This window comes from Orbicella franksi, chromosome 6 (genome assembly GCF_964199315.1).
Source record: "Orbicella franksi chromosome 6, jaOrbFran1.1, whole genome shotgun sequence".
Taxonomy (NCBI): Eukaryota; Metazoa; Cnidaria; class Anthozoa; order Scleractinia; family Merulinidae; genus Orbicella; species Orbicella franksi.
Window position 1 is genome coordinate 15650685 of NC_138150.1, and position 23544 is coordinate 15674228.

The following is a 23544-nucleotide window of genomic DNA, read 5'->3' on the forward strand; positions in this document are numbered from 1 at the left end:
GCGGTGTCACAGTGATATGTGTATCCCAGTGATATGTGTATCCCCTCCAAGATGGCGACCAGTGATATGTGTATCCCCCACCCCCTTCCCCTCTACTTTAAATAGCAATATCCTTCTTGAAAGCGCTCTCGTCGTCCGGTCGCTTACTGGACGAACGACTAACCCAAACAGACTTAAAACACAGATCTCAATTTTTGTAGTTGAAAAAGCATACGTATCTGCTGCTGGAATTGTGTTCTTGATCCTAACTGGTTTTCTGCGAGCAGGATATAATGAATTTAAAGTTGAACCCCAAATGGATCTAGATATATTTCAATTTGAGTTTCACAGCACGGGATTTCTACGACGATATTAATTGCGCGGTGCATTCTCACCCATCGAGTAACGCATATTCTCCACTGTTCATCGCCTTGTTTGCATCTGAATTATTCGTGGAGTGAAACACATATCACGGCTTCGACCCGCTCGCCATAAAATGATTAGTGGCACTCGTGTATCCCCTGCACCCGCTTTTCAGTTCGACTTTTTGTAAGATATGTTAAGTCTCAAGCTGTATACATTGCTATACTGCGAACATTGCTAACAAGTTTCATAACAATCGACGTTTATTCTTCGGCAGTTAGCCTAGATAACGGCTGTCTTCAGGGGATACACATAACACTGCGCCATGTAATAATTAGTGATATGTGTATCCCCTGCACGCGATTTCAGTTTAGATATTTAGACATTCGAGTTGCAAACTCCGCAAACCTCAACCTGGGTATAAACGTCGTCGCGAGTAAGCAGCCAGCACGTTTCGGCAATAATTGGCCATTTTCTTCGATCAGGTAGATTAAGATAGCCAATCTAAAGGCTGTGTTTAGGGGATACACACTGAGATCACTGCGCCATGAAATAATTAGTGATATGTGTATCCGCTGTTCGAAGTTTTAGTCAGATATACAATCGAGTCGGTTGGAACTCAACCAAACTCAAGAAATCCTAATGTGCTCCGTTGGGCGCGAATTCATTTCTGGTTTCTCCTACTCTTTACAGCGCTCGTTGGAACCTCGCAACCGAGTCGCCATTTTGTTCGTTGAATGCCCAGGCGCGTATCAGTGTTTTGTGTATCCCCACGGGGGATACACATATCACTAGTGATATGTGTGCGGGGATACACATATCACGGGGATACACATATCACTGTGACAGCGGCTTGTAATCGAGCCTAACGCTCAAGCATAACGCTTACGTGAGAATTCAGAAGCTGAGAAACTGGAACAAGTCGCGATATGATAATATCATTTCTGGTTAGTTTTTTCTTCGTTTTAATTTCAGAGGGCATGGCAGAAGGGAAGGATGAGTTTTTCTATGGCGAATTTCCCGAAGATTTCATGTGGGGAACGTCGACCTCAGCTTACCAAGTGGAAGGTGGATGGGATGCGGACGGTAAGGGACTTGGCAGCTGGGATAAATTCACTCACGCAGGTGGCAACTCTTTCTTGAACCAAACAGGCGACATAGCTTGCGATAGCTACCACAAAACGGACGAAGACGTGAAGCTTCTGAACAACCTCGGGGTTGGATATTACAGGTTTTCAATCTCGTGGTCTAGAATTTTACCGGAGGGAACGCTAGAGAAGGTGAATTCCGCGGGAGTGAAGTATTACAACGACTTGATCAACTCGCTTCTTGAAAGCGGAATTACTCCAATGGTCGCTTTGTACCACTTCGATTTACCCCAGGCTCTGCAAGACAGGTACGATGGCTGGTTGAACCCAGAAATGGCCGACGTTTTCAACGACTACGCCAAGTTTTGCTTTGAAACGTTTGGTGATCGAGTCAAGTGGTGGATTACAATAAACGAACCGTGGGAAGCAGCTTTCTTAGGCCACGGACTCGGTGTTACAGCGCCAGGCAAGAAAAACCTTAGCACAGCCACCTATAAAGGTATAGTAATTGTCAGTAAGACGTATCTCCTTAATAATTAATTTTCTTAATCGAGAGAAATAATTGGGAGTTTTAAAACATCAGAAACATGGAATGATATTTTTATTTAGTTTTGGGGAGTTTAGATGTTTGATTTCGGAAGATGCACGGCACGAAAAATCGCCTTTACGGCGCGTCAAATGTGTGGTTAAAGGTTTGTAAAGGCCACATTTGCACGCTTTTGACGATCTTTGAGGCGAATCAAAGATCATCTTTGAATAAACCTTTGCCACCAAAATCTAAGGCGTGAAAGGCCGTTTTTACTCACCTGTGAACGCCTTTGTTTTAGGGTTAAAGGTGATCCTTTGATACACCTTTGCGCACTGTCAAAGGTGGGTCAAAAGTGTAATCAAATTTGTCTGCGATTCAAGTCAAAGGTTTGCCAAAGACGTGGTTGTCAGTAAGACGTATCTCCTTAATAATAATTGGGAGTTTTAAAACAGAAACGTGGAATGATTTTTTCATTTAGCTTTGGGGAGTTTAGATGTTTGATTTAGGAAGATGCCGGGGTGACTGAGGGGAGGGGGTTGGGGGGGGGGGGGGTGGAGTCTGAGCTTGAAGACCATACGGGAAATTTTGCTTCGACTGTTTTTAGGGTGAAAGACTTCTACGTTATTATCAAAGCGATTATATCAAATTCGTTTATTGTCCTGAACTACAGGCAGATAACATGGAAACGGTAAGGTGGACTTGCATATGAAAACTGTCTGATTAACAAATAGGTTGCATTTTGTCGTGCGTCTGTTCATCAACAATATAATAGATCACAGATGTGTTAAAAATAAAAATGTGTCACACGAGCCGTTAGGCGAGTGTGTCACTGATGTTCTTACCACATTTTCACCTCTTCTGTGATCTATTACTAAACAGACTCACGGCAACATGGAATCTATTTGTTTTACGTACATGATAATAAAGAAACAAAACCAAAAGTTAATGACGTCCAACCTCGTTCCCAGGAAGATGAGAGAGCCTGGGAACAAGGTTGAATGACGTCATCTATACGTCTGTTCTCAATTAATGATCATAAGTAAAAACCAATCAAAATTCAAGAATAATTTGGCTTATTATATCAGGACGGCGGAGCCGGGGGGGGGGGGGCAAAAAATTCAAAAATAATAATTTTACAAATATCTCCAGACCCCCTACAAGTTAGCGCCTCCGTCGCTTATTTGTAAGCCCCCCTAATTCAAATTACGCTTCCGCCAGTTTAAATTTTGATCTTGAAAGATAATCACAAAAACCTGAAATCATTGGACGTTTTTGATTTTTTTCAGTTTCATAATTTTGCTTACGTCCAGAATGCCATTTAATGCCATTACGCGTGTAAATTTAGTACCATTAATCAAATGGAGAACTCAGGTCCAGATCTACTCGATCAGGCGCTAGATTCATCACCAGTCCCCATAGGGGGGATTAAGGATGTTCTGAGAAATAACTAAGAAAACCAAGATGTACTGAGAAATAAATAAGAGTTACTCTGTCCAAAGACCTAAAACATAAAAGCAAAATTGACTTTTTTTTCGATAGTTGCACATGTAATGCTTCTTGCTCATGCCAAGGCTTGGCATACTTATGATCAAGTTTTCCGCGCCACACAGCAAGGTAAAGTATCTATAATCCTCAACGCGCAATGGGGGGAACCCAAGTCAGACAAGCAAGCTGACAAAGACGCCGCTGACCGGAGTATAGAATGGTGGCTCGGGTGGTTCGCTCATCCAGTGTTTGTCAATGGAGACTGGCCTGACGTCATGAAGAAAATTGTGAAGGAGAAAAGCGACGCAAAAGGAATTCCAAATAGGTAGGAAGAATATTGAAACTTAAAGACATCATGATGCGCTTCCCGCAGTCCTGAGTCTAAAAAAAACGTAATAAGAACAAACAGCGAAATAAATAATAAATAAATTACAATATTTAGAGGAAGTCTTATCAGCCTCAACTGGTTTTTATGCGGGTCCTCCATCACGGTCGAATAGGAATTTGGACTTATTGGTTTTTGTGGAGGGAGGAAAACCAGAGAACCCGCAGAAAATTAAAACCCTCAGAGCAAGGCGAGAACCAACAACAAACTCAACCCACATATGACAACGGGCCGGAATCGAACCCGCAAACCACATTGGTGGGAGGCGAACGCTCTCACCAGTGCGCCATCCCTGCTCGCCATCCGCAATAAAAATGGAGTTTTGCCGCACGGTTAAGCTCCCTTTCGATTTCTTTCGGACAAACCGTCGCCGTTTTTCTCCATACTTACTTTAATGCAATTTTGTATCCTGTCAGACTTCCAGAAATAAGTGAGGAAGAAAAGCAACTCATTCAAGGAACAGCAGATTTTTTCGCTCTGAACGTGTACGCCGCCTTTCTCGTTGAACATAAGGAATTCCCAGCTGATGTGGAGTGGAATTACCTGAGCGATCAACAAATGAAGACCACTTCTCACCCGTCCTGGCGTCGAGGTATTTCAATGGTCCCTGCTTACAAAGTATATAATTATTACTGCCGCGATAAAGAACCAACAGGGAGTGTGTGCCCCTGCCTTTTGAATGGTTATAAACTGTACTGCTTAGATGCCAATAATGCGTCTGTTATTACTTCGTTTAGGGTAACCTGAACGAGAAAGCTGCCGAAAGATGCAGCCCGATTTCTTTGTAAAGTTGTAAACGAAACTGCATTATTTTCGGTTGGAATTAATAACAGAGAAAATTTTTATTTTGTTATCTGCGGCTGTTGTCGGTTGCAATAGAACAGTCTCGCAAGCAAAATTAGTTCCAATAATACGCCTCTTCTCCCCATTCCCTCTTGCCTCTTTTCCAAATGATTAGCTTTTTAAGAAAGCCATTTGAACAAAATTAAACCCATAAATTTATTATTGGCAAGAGAGTTTGTAACACCTACCTCCCGTTGATTTTTCCCTCCTCCAGGTGGTACTGTGTGGCTTTTCCATACTCCCTGGGCCTTGCGCAAGCTTCTAAATTGGGTGAAAGAACATTATAATGATCCCGACATCATAATAACGGAGAATGGCTTTGCTATTGACGGCGAAAGCGATCTCACTGGCGAAGAGGCGTTGAACGACACTCAACGAGTGGAGTACCTGACCTCGTATGTGAACGAGGCATTGAAAGCCATCCATTTGGATGGTGTTCGAGTTAAAGGCTACTTTCTTTGGTGTTTTCTGGATAATTTCGAGTGGATGGAAGGATATCGCCCCAGATTTGGGATTTACCGGGTCGATTTTAGCGATCCTAATCGACCACGCACCCCAAAAAGGTCCGCAGAGGCGTACAAAGAGATTATTCGCAACAATGGATTTCCAAAGAATTTAAAGGAAAAATCGGAGTTGTGATAGGCACAAAAAGGTCAAATTGCATGCTTTAGTCTTTTGTTAATTCCCAAACCATGAAAGAATTGTTTAACCTGAATTGGTTTTGGTCTAAAAACCCTGTAGACCATCTGGTACAGGTACGTTATACCATAATTGGTCACGATGTGATCAGTTCATTTAATTTTTAAACTTGGAAAGTATTATTACTTTCAAACTTGCCTTAAGGAGATTTTAATTTTGATAGCGTAAATAATACGTACATATTGTTTATAATATCTTTGTTAAACTTTCAACTATTGAGAATTTCTCCTTATTTACATTTTTTGACATGACATTCCACGGAGAGTTGTGTGTGCTGATGATAAACGAATATTAAGACCTTCCTAAACTTTTCTGCTCGGTATGTTTTGAACTGATTTCTATCAAAACAGCAATGTCTTTCTTGAAATCTGGCGCGAAACTTGTATATCAGATTTAGATACGCTAATTAATATGAATAAAGAGCCATCTCGTTATTCCTAATAAGAACCGTTGAGATGAATTCAGCGGATTAAGTTCAAGGTTTTAGTTCAGCAGCGGGGTCCGTTAAAACGGTCGATTAACTGCATTGCGTATCAATTCCCCGCCCCGGGGGGGCGGGGAATTGCGTGTGAAAGGGTCGGGAATGCTCTTTATAAATTGCAGGTTTTGTTCACTTAGGGGTTTCAAGACAGAACGCAAAATGGTTTGATGCATCCAAGTATCTTTTCGAATCTTTAAGATGAAACGCAAGAGATAACAGTACGCCGTCGTACTTTGTTGATGGTTAGGATAGATCTGGCATAAAATATATTTGCATAGATAATGGTATTCGATGACATCTGCATATACTGACTTAGCCCTCATTCGTTTTTCAGTTTTAGATTGGTATCCAATAATTAGGGGGAAAATAAATTTGAGCCACGCTCAGACTGATCTCATTTTGGAGTTTAATTCAATTTCTCCGAGGAGCATCTCCTTTATTTTCACCTGAGGAAAAAATGCGCTGTCTGGAAAAAAAGCACGCTGTCACGATCCTTTGAATGAGTGGGAAATCATCGTTAGAGGTTCAATTAAAAAACAGATTCCATGCCGCAGTGCGTCTGTTCAGTGATAGATCACAGATGTCGTCAAAACGTCGTAAGAACAAAAAAAGTGGCAAAAGAGCCCTTAGGCGCATGATACAGCGACAGTTTTTCTCGTGTAGACGGTTTTTAAGGAAACGCTCTGTTGCGGGGACAAAATTTTGTCCCTGTAACACGTCTCACATAATTTAGCTGGTTTGAATTCGCAGGGACAAAATGACTTCAATTTTCAATGTCGGATGGTGTGCACCGGCTCGTCCAAACTGTGTCCGCTACAACATTAAAATGAACCAATATCCGCTTCGTGTGCACCAGCTTATACGTACCGGTCCCTGCAATATAAGTCATATGGGTACGCTCGAAGGGGCTTGTCCAGGCTTGACGTCGCACGTCCCCACACGTCTCCTAATCAGGAACCCAGGTGATGGGCTCCTGACTCCTGTCCCAGTATAGTTCGTGCCGACTTTAGTGAAACTACCGACGGTTCTCCCTAATACGGGCTTTATAGGTATTTGCGGCCCCAAAGGGTATGTTTTTTTTAAATGTTTTGGTCTGAAAATGGGTATAGATTTTGACCATTTTGGTCTGAAATAAGGTGTGTTTTTCACTCTGACATGCTACAGGGTATTTTGTTTACAAGGAGCTAATTTTTCCGCATCAATATTGGCAAATTTGTAGCCCTTCTCAGGCGTTTACTTAAATAAAAGCTATCTTTGGTTAGCTGCGGTCATATATTAGAGACGTTTACTACTTTGAAAGATCTGAAAGAGGGTATTGAAGTTTCAAGCAGGAGTGTGCGGCCCAAACCTCAAAACCCTTACCTTACTTCAGATCAAAATCTGTTATTTCCGTAACCTATTTCAGACCTGAACCCCCCCCCCCACCCAAAAAAATAAAAAATCAATACCCTCTTTCAGATCTCAGAGATTAGTGAACGTCTCTAATATATGAGCCCAGCTAACCAAAAATAGCTTTTATTGGCGTAAACGCCTGAAAAGGGCTACAAATTTGCAAATGTTGATGTGGAAGGTTTGGGCCGCGCACCCCTGCCAAAAAACGTTTGGGAGTATCAACACTCCAATTGCCAACCGAGTTGCCTTTCCTCGCCAAAAGGGGTGTGATTGAGAAGCTCACACATCGTGACGTAATAATTCTTCAATCCAGTGTGTGATCCACACCAATTCCAACACGCTACACGTTAGCTATGTCACGTAACGCAATGCAAAGCGTTGCGTGACAGAGGCTTCAGTAAGCACCAATGAGTATTGTTAAGGATACTGCTGAAGTTAAAGTGTACAACACAATCATCATGTTTCTGGTTTAGATTGGGAGATGGCACAACACCTTACAACCTTCAGTTAATCATTTGCCTGATTATTTGGCTCGTTACATTTCAACATTACTTGTAACAAAATGAGTCTCTGTTGGTTAGCATACTTGTCTAAATTTAATAATATCTGCATGGGTACTGCACATCTTTACTCAAAACTGTAATTAGATGTGTTCAATTAGTATGTCTCCATTAATAACAATTTTCCATTAACCGAGTCTACTTTATGACTCAATAATCACATCCCAGTCTCAGCTCTAATATCAAATGTGGACCCATTTTAGGTGGTTGTAATTACTGAAAGTACAGTTAACATAATGCCATTTTAAGTATGACATGAAAGAAATGTGCAGTACACGTGAAGCTGCAATTAATCTGCAAAGCAAGTCGTGATAAAGAGTAAAATAATAATAACTTCATGTACCTTCCCTTTAGAAAATGAAACATGAAATCCTTCAAGACCTCCTAAGAAATAATGTACCAGCCCATGTTCAACAGTGTGAGCTCTAAACCATTCAACTCCACAGTTGCATCACAGGCTTCGTCAACACAAGTATAGTATAATACTAGAACAAAACATACATTTGAGAATATCACAAACCATTATTGAATTGTTATTAAAAAAATAATAGGAAGGACATTTATGAATAGGAATGAACTTAAATTGTGGATTGGAATCCATTCAGTTTGCATTATGAATGCGACTTAAGATTGCTAGGGTAATAAACAATACGTTGATCAAAGATTTAGGTGTCAGTCCTAGCCTTAAAGGTTTTCAGCACTTTCTACCTAGAACAAACTGGGTTTGTTTGGCTCTAGCCAGTAAGTTACAAATCAATCATATGCAGTGGCAACCCTTCATCAAACATGCCAGCTTCTGTGAGCAACTTGGTTCAGTGAATTCATTCGAGAATTGGACTCTTAATTAATCAGAACAGGCATTTGACTTTTTGAGATGAGGAGCTAATTTAAACCTTCCTCCATCATCCACAGCACAAACCCTCATTGTAAACAGTCACTTCTATCCAATTCATTGGTGAGTTAAAGGCATTTTTGCAAAATTCTCAACATGAAAATGCAAGGAATTTCCTACCTTCACAATGCAACATTTGCTTTTTCAAAAAGCACAAAACTTTCCTTGGCTGACCAATGCACTGAGATGAACACTTTGGGCAGCAGGGAGGTAAGCTGGGGGTAAGCAGCACAAGATCAGTAGAGGACATTTTTATTTGTAGCACATTTTCCAAAGTGGAGAATATTTCTTTCTGGGCTGTAGATAGTTGAAATGGAATTTTATTCGAAGACACTGGTCTTAATTTCCATTCTTTACGGGAGGTGTTTTCTGAAACTACAGTGGATTCCCGATAATTTTTCTCAGCAAAAAAAATCCACTAGGAAATCAGGCATTTTGTGTTCCAAAACTTCCTCAGATTCCAAAATTTTTGTGCCATGTTCACAGGCATGTACCTGATGATCACAGGTAAAGCAAGTGATCAGGGCACCCTGGAGACCAACCACACCATGCTTTCTATTTCCACGTACAAACATGGTAAAATTAGTGCCATTTAAAGGCAAAAATTCATGACTTTCATCCTGAAATAGCAAATCATGAAGAAAACAGGATGTTACATGATAATACATAGTGCAAGAGAAGAAATTATAGAAAATCAGTAATCAACTGTATGTGGAAATGCAAACAAAGAGGTGAACTTAGCTAAGCAGTCAGTAAGTACATGATGAATAATCACATTTAAAGCAATTGACAAAAAATACTGTATCCTGATTTCCCAAAGAATACAGTAAAATGTACATGTACCATGATCATATAAAAATAATATACTAGTCTACAAGCTATTTGATTTAGAAAATTATGCTATACAATTTCACTGCATTTTGCCGCCAACCAATTAATCATTAGGATGGACTATGAAAAATGAATGTATACAATGTTTATGTATTCTGCATTTATAAGTAAATATTACATTCATCTTACTTGGTAAGTGTGATCATGAGAATTTGTGCCTCGTGCAAGTGAAGGGGTGAAGTTGTTCCATATGTCAAAGCCTTCCATTAACTTTTCAAAGGCCTCAATATGGATACACTTGCCATAAACAGTAGTAGCTGCAGTCAGCCCTATAAGAAGTATTTTACAAACAAATACAAATCACTAGGTAGCTTACAACAGAAATAGAAGCTGTTGGTCTAAGGCACAGGGTACCATTTCTTTTTTTCTGCAAGTTCATGGTGGACCTTGCCGGCAGCTTATTCGTTTGGTCTGGTGACGATACTGCTTCCTGTTTTGTTGCGAGTCACGCAACCTCCACATATATGCGAAAAAAAATGGGGTAAGAGTTACACTTGCTAATGGTCTACATATCAAATTTTTCTACAACAACAGCAACTGTTTAATATTCATAAATTCGCGTCTCACACCCTATCAAGCCCGTCCTCTGTGGGGAGGAGCGCGGGCTCCTTTCCCGAACAGCGGCTTGTAATCAAGCCTAACGCGCAAGCATAACGCTTGCGTGAGAATTATTCAGAAGCTGAGAAACCGGAACAAGTCACGCGATATGATAATATCATTTCTGGTTAGTTTTTTCTTCGTTTTAATTTCGGAGGGCATGGCAGAAGGGAAGGATGAGTTTTTCTATGGCGAATTTCCCGAAGATTTCATGTGGGGAACGTCGACCTCAGCTTACCAAGTGGAAGGTGGATGGGATGCGGACGGTAAGGGACTTGGCAGCTGGGATAAATTCACTCACGCAGGTGGCAATTCTTTCTTGAACCAAACAGGCGACATAGCTTGCGATAGCTACCACAAAACGGACGAAGACGTGAAGCTTCTGAACAACCTCGGGGTTGGATATTACAGGTTTTCAATCTCGTGGTCTAGAATTTTACCGGAGGGAACGCTAGAGAAGGTGAATTCCGCGGGAGTGAAGTATTACAACGACTTGATCAACTCGCTTCTTGAAAGCGGAATTACTCCAATGGTCGCTTTGTACCACTTCGATTTACCCCAGGCTCTGCAAGACAGGTACGATGGCTGGTTGAACCCAGAAATAGCCGACGTTTTCAACGACTACGCCAAGTTTTGCTTTGAAACGTTTGGTGATCGAGTCAAGTGGTGGATTACAATAAACGAACCGTGGGAAGCAGCTTTCTTAGGCCACGGACTCGGTGTTACAGCGCCAGGCAAGAAAAACCTTGGCACAGCCACCTATAAAGGTATAGAAATTGTCAGTAAGACGTATCTCCTTAATAATAATTGGGAGTTTTAAAACATCAGAAACGTGGAATGATTTTTTCATTTAGCTTTGGGGAGTTTAGATGTTTGATTTAGGAAGATGCCGGGGTGACTGGGGGGAGGGGGTTGGAGGGGGGGGGGAAGTCTGAGCTTGAAGACCATACGGGAAATTTTGCTTCGACTGTTTTTAGGGTGAAAGACTTCTACGTTATTATCATAGCGATTATATCAAATTCGTTTATTGTCCTGAACTACAGGCAGATAACATGGAAACGGAAAGGTGGACTTGCATATGAAAACTGTCTGATTAACAAATAGGTTGCATTTTGTCGTGCGTCTGTTCATCAACAATATAATAGATCACAGATGTGTTAAAAATAAAAATATGTCACACGAGCCATTAGGCGAGTGTGTCACTGATGTTCTTACCACATTTTGACGTCTTCTGTGATCGATTACTAAACAGACTCACGGCAACATGGAATCTATTTGTTTTACCTACACGATAATAAAGAAACAAAACCAAATGTTAATGACGTCATCTATACGTCTGTTCTCGATTAATGGTCATAAGAAAGAACCAATCAAAATTCAAGAATAATTTGGCTTATTGTATCAGGAACGGCGGAGCCGGGGGCTCCCCCAATTTCGAGGAAAAAATACAAAAAATAATAATTTTACAAATATCTCCAGACCCCCTACAAGTTAGCGCCTCCGTTGCCTGCTTGTAAGACCCACCCCCCCTCAATTCAAATTACGCTTCCGCCAGTTTAAATTTTAATCTCGAAAGATAATCACAAAAACCTGAAATTATTGGACGTTTTTTATTATTTTTTTTTTTTTGTAGTTTCATTATTTTGCTTACATCAAGAATGCTACGCGTTTACATTTAATACCATTAATCAAATGGAGAACTCACGTCCAGATCTACTCGATCAGGCGCTAGATTCATCACCAGTCCCCATAGGGGGGATTAAGGATGTTCTGAGAAATAACTAAGAAAACCAAGATGTACTGAGAAATAAATAAGAGTTACTCTGTCCAAAGACCTAAAACATAAAAGCAAAATTGACTTTTTTTTCGATAGTTGCACATGTAATGCTTCTTGCTCATGCCAAGGCTTGGCATACTTATGATCAAGTTTTCCGCGCCACACAGCAAGGTAAAGTATCTATAATCCTCAACGCGCAATGGGGGGAACCCAAGTCAGACAAGCAAGCTGACAAAGACGCCGCTGACCGGAGTATAGAATGGTGGCTCGGGTGGTTCGCTCATCCAGTGTTTGTCAATGGAGACTGGCCTGACGTCATGAAGAAAATTGTGAAGGAGAAAAGCGACGCAAAAGGAATTCCAAATAGGTAGGAAGAATATTGAAACTTAAAGACATCATGATGCGCTTCCCGCAGTCCTGAGTCTAAAAAAAACGTAATAAGAACAAACAGCGAAATAAATAATAAATAAATTACAATATTTAGAGGAAGTCTTATCAGCCTCAACTGGTTTTTATGCGGGTCCTCCATCACGGTCGAATAGGAATTTGGACTTATTGGTTTTTGTGGAGGGAGGAAAACCAGAGAACCCGCAGAAAATTAAAACCCTCAGAGCAAGGCGAGAACCAACAACAAACTCAACCCACATATGACAACGGGCCGGAATCGAACCCGCAAGCCACATTGGTGGGAGGCGAGTGCTCTCACCAGTGCACCATCCCTGCTCGCCATCCGCAATAAAAATGGAGTTTTGCCGCACGGTTAAGCTCCCTTTCGATTTCTTTCGGACAAACCGTCGCCGTTTTTCTCCATACTTACTTTAATGCAATTTTGTATCCTGTCAGACTTCCAGAAATAAGTGAGGCAGAAAAGCAACTCATTCAAGGAACAGCAGATTTTTTCGCTCTAAACATGTACACCGCATTTCTCGTTGAACATAAGGAATTCCCAGCTGATGTGGAGTGGAATTACCTGAGCGATCAACAAATGAAGACCACTTCTCACCCGTCCTGGCGTCGAGGTATTTCAATGGTCCCTGCTTACAAAGTATATAATTATTACTGCCGCGATAAAGAACCAACAGGGAGTGTGTGCCCCTGCCTTTTGAATGGTTATAAACTGTACTGCTTAGATGCCAATAATGCGTCTGTTATTACTTCGTTTAGGGTAACCTGAACGAGAAAGCTGCCGAAAGATGCAGCCCGATTTCTTTGTAAAGTTGTAAACGAAACTGCATTATTTTCGGTTGGAATTAATAACAGAGAAAATTTTTATTTTGTTATCTGCGGCTGTTGTCGGTTGCAATAGAACAGTCTCGCAAGCAAAATTAGTTCCAATAATACGCCTCTTCTCCCCATTCCCTCTTGCCTCTTTTCCAAATGATTAGCTTTTTAAGAAAGCCATTTGAACAAAATTAAACCCATAAATTTATTATTGGCAAGAGAGTTTGTAACACCTACCTCCCGTTGATTTTTCCCTCCTCCAGGTGGTACTGTGTGGCTTTTCCATACTCCCTGGGCCTTGCGCAAGCTTCTAAATTGGGTGAAAGAACATTATAATGATCCCGACATCATAATAACGGAGAATGGCTTTGCTATTGACGGCGAAAGCGATCTCACTGGCGAAGAGGCGTTGAACGACACTCAACGAGTGGAGTACCTGACCTCGTATGTGAACGAGGCATTGAAAGCCATCCATTTGGATGGTGTTCGAGTTAAAGGCTACTTTCTTTGGTGTTTTCTGGATAATTTCGAGTGGATGGAAGGATATCGCCCCAGATTTGGGATTCACCGTGTCGATTTTAGCGATCCTAATCGACCACGCACCCCAAAAAGGTCCGCAGAGGCGTACAAAGAGATTATTCGCAACAATGGATTTCCAAAGAATTTAAAGGAAAAATCGGAGTTGTGATAGGCACAAAAAGGTCAAATTGCATGCTTTAGTCTTTTGTTAATTCCCAAACCATGAAAGACTTGTTTAACCTGAATTGGTTTTGGTTTAGAAATCCTGTAGATCGTCTAGAACAGGTGCGTTATTCCATAATTGGTCACGGTCTGATCAATTCAGTTAATTTTTACTTTCAAAATTGTCTTATCTAGATTTTTATTTTGAAAGCTTAAATAATACCTACATATTATTTATAATATCTTTGTTAAACTTTCAACTATTGAGAATTTCTCCTTATTTACATTTTTTGACATGACATTCCACGGAGAGTTGTGTGTGCTGATGATAAACGAATATTAAGACCTTCCTAAACTTTTCTGCTCTGTAAGTTTTAAACCGATTTCTATCAAAACAGCAATTTCTTTCTCGAAATCTGGCGCGAAACCTGTGGATCAGATTTACATATGCTAATTAATATGGAAAAAGAGCCATCTCGTTATTTCTTATAAGAACCGTTGAGATGAATTCAGCGGATTAAGTTCAAGGTTTTAGTTCAGCAGTGGGGTGCGTTAAAACGATCGATTGACTGCATTGCGTATCAAAATGCTAGAACTTACCAATGCAGGGGGGCGGGGAATTGCGTGTGAAGGGGTCGGGAATGCTCGTTATAAATTGCAGGTTTTGTTCACTTAGGGGTTTCAAGACAGAACGCAAAATGGTTTGATGCATCCAAGTATAGTATCTTTTCGAATCGTTTAAGATCACACACAAGAGATAACAGTTCGCCGTCATACTTTGTTGATAGTTAGGATAGATCTGGCATAAAATATTTTTGCATAGATAATGGTATTCGATGACATCTGCATATACTGACTTAGCCCTCATTCGATTTTAAGTTTTAGATTGTTATCCAATAATTCAGGGACCAAATAAACTTGGCCATGCTCAGATTGATCTCATTTTGGAGTTTAATTCGATTTTTCCGAGTATCTCCTTTCTTTTTACATCGGATTTCTCCTGGGAACAAAAATTCTCTGTCTGGAAAAAAACACGCTGTCACGATCCTCTGAATGAGTGGGAAACCATTGTTAGAGGTTCAATTAAAAAACAGATTCCATGCTGCAGTGCTTCGTTTTAGTAATAAATCACAGATGCCGTCAAAACGTCGTAAGAACAAAAAAAGTGGCAAAAGAGGCATTAGGCGCATATTACAGCGACATTTTTTCTCGTGTAGCCGGTTTTTAAGGAAACGCTCTGTTGCGGGTACAAAATTTTGTCCCTGTCACCGTTTCGCATAATTTAGCTGGTTTGAATTTGCAGGGACTAAATGACTTCAATTTTCAATGTCGGATGGTGTGCACCGGCTCGTCAAACTGTGTCCGCTACAACATTAAAATGAACCAATATCCGCTTCGTGTGTACCAGCTTATACGTACCGGTCCCTGCAATATAAGTCATATGAGTACGCTCGAAGGGGCTTGTCCAGGCTTGACGTCGCACGTCCCCACATGTCTCCTAGTAGGGGACTTAAGATTTGAGTACGAGTACGCGATCGAGTACGAGAACAACTTTTCAATTCTAGTTTTCAGGCTTCACGTTATCACGTCACATACCCATTTCATCCCATGCGCTAGCCTCTCTACCTCAAACCAATATGAAGAGCGAGGGTTCTAGAAACGTCACTGGTGTGAAAATCGAAAATTGTACTCGTACTCAATGTCGCACTCGTAGTCCAATCTAAAGGTCTCTAGCATAGTGCGAGCCGACATTAAGGAAACTCCCGACGGTTCTTCCTAAAACGGGCTTTATAGGTATGTGCGGCCCCAAAGGGTATGGTTTGTTTTTAACTGTTTTGGTCTGAAAATGGGTGTAGATTTTGACCATTTTGGTCTGAAATAGGGTATGTTTTTCACTGTGACATGCTACTGGGTATTTTGTTTACAAGGAACTAATTTTTCTGCATCAACATTGGCAAATTTGTAGCCCTTCTCAGGCGTTTACTTAAATAAAAGCTATCTTTGGTTAGCTGCGGTCATGTATTAGAGACGTTTACCATTTTGAGAGATCTGAAAGAGGGTATTTAAGTTTTAGGCAGGGGTGTGCGGCCCAAACCTCGAAACCCTTACCTTATTTCAGATCAAAATCTGTTATTTCCGTAACCTATTTCAGACCTGAGCCCCCCCCCCCCAAAAAAATACCTTCTTTCAGATCTCAGAGATTAGTGAACGTCTCTAATATATGAGCCCAGCTAACCAAAAATAGCTTTCATTTGCGTAAACGCCTGAGAAGGGCTACAAATTTGCAAATGTTGATGCGGCAAAAATGGCGGAAATAACAGATTTCGGTTTGAAATAAGGTAAGGGTTTCGAGGTTTCGGCCGCGCACCCCTGCCCAAAAACGTTTGGGAGTATCAACACTCCAATTGCCAACCAACTGAGTTGCCCTTCCTCGCCAAAAGGGGCGTGATTGAGAAGCTCAAACACATCGTGACGTAATAATTCTTCCATCCAATCTGTGATCCACACCAATATTCCAACACGCGACACGTTAGCTATGTCACGCTACGCAATGCAAAGCGTTGCGTGACAGAGGCTCCAGAAAGAACCAATGGGCACTGGGCACTACATCGTCCACTACACCAGTGACAACATGGCCATAACAAGTGAATCGCTTCGAAATTTATGTCTACAGAACTTGCTTCGCTATCCGGATTTGATTGAAAATGGATTTGAGGACCTTCCCTTAGAGATCACACAAGCTATTCTTCATTCTTCTATTCGCAGTTATAACCTGACTACGTTTAAACACGTCTTAAAGTTTTGGCCTATGCGAGTAGTTGTGTTGCGAGGAAATTCCTACTTGGAGGAAGAAGGCCAGTTTGTTGGAAAAGCTGTCGCTGAGTATATCCCTGAAAGAGACGAAACTGATACGGTTCAAGTAATAGACATAAGAGAAAGAGATCTTGGTGAGTGGGGCTACATGCACTTAAGGGTCTTCCAGACAGGGGCGGGGGGTGTTCTTGCTCCCTTCCGTTGAAATTTTCTGGAGGTTGGAGGGTTCTGTAAGACCAAACAATTTTAAGAAATGAATGAGGCTTATTTGGAATTTCCAAAGGGGTGGGGGACAATCAGCAATTTCAAATCCTTCTCTTTTTTGTGAAATCAAATTACTTCTTGTCACTGTCACTATCGATTCCAATTGCAAAAGACAAACGCATTGCTGCTTTCCGGCCCACCATTGAGATAAACCACCGTAGCAACAGCTATTCTCTGTCTCCAGTTGAGATTGACTACGTTCCCTTGTTCCCCATAACCCCTTGGAGAGCCTCAGGATCTATTTTGTTTAACTTCTCTAACAAATTAATCCAATAAGTGCTTGTCTTAGAATTTCTAGTGCCCGTTTCTACTAACTGAGGTAAGTAATGACATCCTCGTCAGGCGCAAAGTTGCTATAAAGGCCATCTATGTTGTGCAGAAACAAGCACAATAACCCTCATTTTTTATCGCATTTTCTAGTATTCATAACATGATTACCAATTAGATGAAGTTTGAGAATTTTTTTAATACTTCTTCTTTTTAAGTGGAATCACCTTAAGCGAAATCAGCTGTGCTTCTCTCTTTTTTGAGCTTAAACGTAATGTTTTGTGGACCCAGGAAACCTGAAACAGTTCAAGTGTTACTATTTATATACATATGTGATTGAATGATGATGCTCCAATGGGACTATGAACTAAATTGGATTGTCTTAGTCAGGAGGGAGGCACTCTACACTGTGTTCTCAGTGTTATTAATATTTGTTCCATACTGAAAGCAGCATAGCATGGTTGGTTAGTAGTGGGGATGGTGGGAGGGGGCATTTTATGTAATAGACATGTGCTTAAAGTGACTCTGAGTGCATATGTGTCTGTGTTAAAGAGCATAAGCAGATATCTAAGTAAAGGAGAAAAGGTGTAACTGTGTTTTCACTTTGCTTTGTTGTTTTCAGGTATAAATTAAGCTTGAAGCCAAGATTGACAGTATAGTTAAGTGTCAATTACTTCCTGCTAAAGTAATAGACCAACAGAGTGTTGTGGCATTTAGGGCCAGTCTGATCTCTTTTTTATCTTAATACTGATTTAGTTACCTTGAGTTCCCTTTTTTTCTCTTCTACATCTGCAGTGATGGGTAAATCCTAAGACATAGCAAGATGATGCATTGCTGTGTCCAGATGCATACAGATGTTCATGATGCTAAGGCCCCCCCCCCCCCCAATTTCAAGCAAAAAATATGTAAAATAATAATTTTACAAATATCTCCAGACCCCCAACAAGTTAGCACTTCTGGTGCCCGCTCTTAAGGCCCTCAATTCAAAATATGTTCAGCCATCCCTGTAAATAATGAAATTTTATGACCAAACATTCTGGAAACTATTCCAGAACAACCAATTCTAACCACATTGAATTTTCAGACCCAAGATTTCTATTCTCAACCCATCCCATTTGAGGGGTGGCAAATGGTAAATGTGAGACTTTGTGAGACGGTGAGACAAACATTTCTCTGTGAGCCGAGACATTTTGACTTTTTAGATTGTGAGACTGAGACTTCAAAGTGTTTTGAGTTTGAGCGCGAGACGTTCAGACCATCTTAGAATTTGAGCCCCAGATTTAGTTGAGAGCTAGAATGAGCTTGTACAGCCTTTTAGCCAGCTTCTTTGAAGTGGCAGGAACTGGAAATTTGATTATAACACACTATGTTATGATCTCCTAGAACGAAATAAGTGCTTTTATGGTGCCAAAACAGACATAGCTTTTTGTAGCTTTTTGTGGAATTCAGACAATTTAGGAGAAGTTGGGATTAACTTTTTCTCTGAAATTTGAAAGTTTCTTCATTGAAATTCAATATCGAGTGACAAGAAGACCTCATTTATAAAAACGGATAAATGAATCGTGTGAAAAATTGAGAATCCGAGACAGCTTCGTATAAAAATCGAGACTGTGAGACGCACATAAGCACTAAAAAACGAGATTGCAAGACCCATGAAATTCGACTAAAATTTTGCGAGACCCAGAGTTTTTGAAGGACCATGCTCCACCCCTCATTTGTGACCACTTTATATATAATGCAAGACCTTTTTTCCCCCTTTTAAAAATGTTGTTGAGCAGCCTGAAAGCTATAGGAGAAAAATAAACAATTACCAGACAAAAGGTACATTATACAGTTCTTTGAATCATGAGTTTTCATCGCCCAAATAATCTCATTTTTTGGAAGAGGCATTGTGATGCATTCTTTTTTCCTGGAAAATTTGTTACCCTGGTGGTGAAATGTCATGCATCTGCTGTACATAAATATGCTGTTCATGTGTGATCTGCTATCACATACATACATACATACATATATACATACATATACTTTATTTAACCTCGAATTTACAGAGTAAATTACAGAGTAATTTACAGAGTATCACTATTTTGATTGGCCTAGATTCATTGGCTGATTTCATGACAGCTGCATTGGAGCTAGGGAGTCAAAATATTTCACTGCACAGGCATCACTTGTTTACTACATTCGTGTGGTGCCTTTTCATTTCAACATCATACCACGTAGCTAAGCTGACTTTCCCTGTCACTATTTTTAGGGAATCATTATGTTTCAGGGAGGTACTGATAAATACACAGTATATATTAGGTTAAACCAAGCTACAGCAGCTATTGCAAACTTGAAACCATACATGATTGAAAATTCAAATGTCAAATTATCCAAGTCAGCCTTATTTACATGATACCACTCCCAGAGTGAGGGGGGAGGTGGGTGGAGGTTACTCCCATACATCGGCTATATAGGTATGTGCCGCGGGATATGGTATGATTTCTGAGGTTCCTGATCCTCAAATAGGGTATCATTTTTGCCTCTGTTGTTGTTGTGTTCCCGTTGTGATTCTTAGACAGGGGACCTAAATTGTATCAGCTAAATTTCCACGGCGTAAATGCCCAGCTAAACGAAAAAAAAGCTTAACTTCCAACCCTAACCCTAAACCCTAAACTTTTTTATCTTTCAGGGTTTGATGGTACTACTGCACTGTGCAGGGCAGTCATTGCAGCAAATAAACCAATTAACTTAACAGATGTTTCAAGCGGAACCTCTCCAAACCGTGCTGATAACCTCACTGGTGCCAAATTGAACAGCAACGTGAACCCGACAAGCTTTCTTACCATCCACTTGGATATCAGTGTGAACCATAGCAACCCTGATACAGTATTTAAAGCACTGGAATCAAATAACGGGCCCGTGCGGCTTTTCGTTTCATCCTTAACCGTTGTTCAGCTTGGAGATGACAGACTATGCAGGTTCCTGAAACTTCTAAATCCTGATCATTTATTGAAGTTGGATTTTTCTTACAATGGATTAGCTTTCTATGATAACGTGAATGTTGAGCTGTCAACAATTTTCCAAGAAATGAAGAAGTTTACAAAATTACGCTCCTTATGCTTGTCATACAGCGATTTTGGAGAAAGTCACTTGAGGAGTCTTTCCGAAATTTTGCAAGAACTTCCCTGTCTTGTATCGCTAGATCTTAGTGGGAATTATGTAGGCAGCAGCGTTGGGATTGTTTTGAACAGTGTTAGAAAACCATTGAACTGCCTAAGATTAGCGAAATGTAGAATAGGCAATGCTGGCATCGAGGCAATCGCTCGTTCAAAACATGCGTCACAGCTCATGGAGTTGGATGTTTCGCGTAATTGTCTATCTTCAGAATGCATGGAAAATCTACTCTACATTTTCGAGTCCTCGAAAAATACCATGCGGGAATTTTGCGTTCATGGAAACCAGGTTCCCCCCTTGCTAGGGTGAACAAACGATAAATCTCAAACTGAGTATACACTGGATAATCTGAGAACCTCGGCAGGAAATCAAGAGAGCATTTCAGGCGTTCCATTGAATTTCAATTGATACCGATATCATTTACCAAGCTGGAACTAACAAAGACCGGAAATCGTGCACAGGATTTCAGGGGGCTTCTCTTGCGCGGTGTCCGGTCTTGGTCAAGTCTCTTTCGGTCCCCGTGGCTCTTTCAGCCGACCACAACTCGCGCGCGCAGAATGAACCTCAGGTGTTTAGTGTAATCCTAGATCGTTATTCACGTGAAATCTTCCATTCAATGTTTCTTCAACTTTACTAGGAGTTCATTACTGGGGTTGTACTCAGTGGGCAGGTACCTTTCAGAAGTTTCAGTTGATAAACCTTGTCTCCCCTTGGGTGAAGGTGGAGCGCCTATCAGATTGAGCGCCAACCTTCGCTGAGTTTTATTCGCTGTCCTTAAAGACCGTTGGCAACGAGGTGGATGCGTTCTTAACAAGGTTCATAGTTGTGTCACCGGTGTTCACAAAATCATGGCTTCACATGTTACTGGTAATCTACTGTAGCTTTTCAAGTAGTTTTCTCTCCCTGTATAAATTTTAAGGTGAGAATTAAAAAAGTCCTTCCTAAGCACTGCTTCAGCTCGATCTTGTAGGATATATTGAAATCGAGCATCACACTGGTCTGCACCCTTGACGCAATAATGATAATGTGTGTCCGATGGTGTTAGTGGAACCCCTCTCCCCACCCCCCAACGGCTGCGTTACCATTCCTGATACAAGATGGCGTTTACGATGTCAACAACGAATGAGCTGAGCATATTTAGGGCGGAGGAAATGTCTTCATTGTGATGAGGGCAGGCCAATTTATTGTTAATTTGCACTGTGGTGCAAACTAATGCCCGTGCGTTCGTAATTTTCTCAGTCATATAATAAATTAGTTATCGAATGAAAGCTCGAGCAATTAAGAATTTACACTACTCGTGACATTTCAAAATTCTTTCAAATTGCACTCTAGGCTCTAGCAATTTTGAGATAATTCTCAAATATCAGTGGTAATCCTTAATTACACTTGCAGTCATACGATTACCTATACAAATAGATCAGAGAACCTTTTTGAATATATCGAGTACCTCTTGTTTTAAGTAGAGAATTACTTATGTATGATTTCTTTGCCGTCAGTATGAAAAGCTAGTACACGCCCAAAGAAACGAGAAATTCAAAATGGATTATTTGCTATGACAGCCCCGTATATACCGTTAAAAATAGCCTGTGAACAGGGGGTCTTCTTTCCTTCCGCCTCCTCTTCGCCCCACCCTCGACTAGAGAGCCTGTTGACAGGCTACGTTACAAATAGCCCGGTAATTGATCATAGAGGGCCTGTCAAAAGACAATTGAACGTCTCCCTTGGGAATTTGAAAGCTTGTCGTATGACCCAGACTGTCTCTGTCGGATTTTTGTCTTTTCCGTCGTTCAAGCGACTGACGTTAGTAACTTAGAAAAAAAAGGGGCAGGAGTGTTTTTAGACAATTAGTATGTGTAATCCAGTATGACAGTATGGATGCTTACCATTAGCTAAAGAATCCGGAAATTTCGGTTGAAATTTCAATGGAACAACAATTTTCCGGAAAATTCGTTCGGAAATTATAGACCACCTCCAGAGGTAGTCCTCTTTTTCCGTTCGGAGCGGAACGGCGGAAATTTCCTTACCATTTGCTAACTTTTCCGGTTTCCAGTCTCTCATCAGCCTAAAACAAATACGGAAAGTCGAATTCTAAACGGTAAGCGCCATCTTGTTAGGTTGATTTGCTAATTTGGAAAAACCTCACGAGATCTTACAGTTATTCAACGGCCATCCTAACCGATTTATTCGGACAAATGGTAGCCAACCTATCGATTATTAGTGGTATTTTGAAAATTCTTTCACATTGCATTCGCCTAAAGGCTCTTGCAATTTTGAGAGAATTTTCAAATATAACGAGTAGTGTAGATCCTTAACTGCTGGAGTATTTATGCGTTACTCATTTATTACATGACTGAGTAAATTGCGAACACTAAAAACAAACGGTAAACTGCCCAGCTCTCAGCCAATCTCAATGAAGAAATGTTTGTCAGTCATACGATAAATGATGTAATTTAGACTGTTTTTACATCGGTGTCCGGGTCGTGACTGATGCCGGAAAACGTTCTTGAAGAACGGAATATATGTTCAGAGAAGGACGTCTCGGTGCCGCACTCGCATAACAGTGGAGCATCCTGGCAGCTTTTCTAGACCTCATTTGTTAAGGCTGACTGTTACAGCTAACTTCTCAGAATTTATTTGGGACAAGAAGGTATGGTTTAAAATAGACTGAAAAAGATCATCATAGGGCACCTGGGCACAAAACAAAAGGCTTAATGGGCAAAACTATGGCTGTATAGGTGCACGTGCGTTATAAACCTTTGTTAATTTCTTTGCGGTTCTCTACTAATTATAAACAACAACGTGAAATAGCCAAGTTCTACTTAGTCTGAAGAACGCGAACGACAGCTGATTTTTACAATTTCCGTTTGGAATTGAACACTGTCATTGCATATTTAGCCTGAGCACGTTTTTAGAGACATGGGCGTACCGAACAGATCTAGGCAATTGCGATTCGCGAATTTCGCTTGTAAAATATAAATTTATTTTTGACTAGGCGTCGTCGTCGGCGTCGCCGTCGTCGTTGCGCTCCCCGTGAATCTCTTGTTTGCGACAATCACGGTCACGTAGTAACCAACAGAAAAGCGTTTTTCTTGGGGGGTTGTTGTTAGGAAATCTGTTTATCTGTTTCCTTTCCCCAGCAGATGTGGCACGTCTTCTACTTCATACCAAACTGTTGCCAGC

The 23544-nt window shown here is 40.8% G+C and overlaps 3 protein-coding genes across 8 annotated transcripts; 2 read left to right on the forward strand and 1 right to left on the reverse strand.

The window, feature by feature from the left end:
* Positions 1–1271: 1271 nt before the first annotated feature.
* Positions 1272–14823, forward strand: LOC145489336 (lactase/phlorizin hydrolase-like). The gene is made up of 9 exons (XM_081468300.1): positions 1272–1929; positions 3499–3769; positions 4246–4567; positions 4874–5279; positions 8537–8545; positions 10355–10951; positions 12058–12328; positions 12805–13126; positions 13433–14823. The coding sequence occupies exons 1-9, from the start codon at positions 1272–1274 to the stop codon at positions 13868–13870; spliced, it is 3294 nt and encodes a 1097-aa protein (XP_081324426.1). The 3' UTR covers positions 13871–14823.
* On the reverse strand, positions 1874–10148 carry LOC145491054 (uncharacterized). Of its 6 annotated transcripts, XM_081470198.1 has the most exons (5): positions 9974–10148; positions 9717–9856; positions 8817–9316; positions 8148–8289; positions 1874–1921 (listed from the first exon to the last, which is right to left on the reverse strand). In XM_081470198.1, the coding sequence occupies exons 1-3, from the start codon at positions 10047–10049 to the stop codon at positions 9098–9100; spliced, it is 435 nt and encodes a 144-aa protein (XP_081326324.1). In that variant the 5' UTR covers positions 10050–10148; the 3' UTR covers positions 1874–1921; positions 8148–8289; positions 8817–9097. The 6 variants fall into 6 exon arrangements, with proteins under 6 accessions (XP_081326324.1, XP_081326326.1, XP_081326322.1 ...); XM_081470200.1 differs by lacking the exon at positions 1874–1921 and having other exon boundaries at positions 6131–8289; positions 8817–8911; XM_081470196.1 differs by lacking the exon at positions 1874–1921 and having other exon boundaries at positions 6131–8289.
* A 387-nt stretch (positions 14824–15210) lies between the features above and the next one.
* Positions 15211–23539, forward strand: LOC145491029 (leucine-rich repeat-containing protein 14-like). Its single transcript, XM_081470167.1, has 2 exons — positions 15211–16811; positions 19880–23539. Exons 1-2 carry the CDS (start codon positions 16454–16456, stop codon positions 20671–20673), a joined length of 1152 nt encoding a protein of 383 aa, XP_081326293.1. The 5' UTR covers positions 15211–16453; the 3' UTR covers positions 20674–23539.
* Positions 23540–23544: the final 5 nt, after the last annotated feature.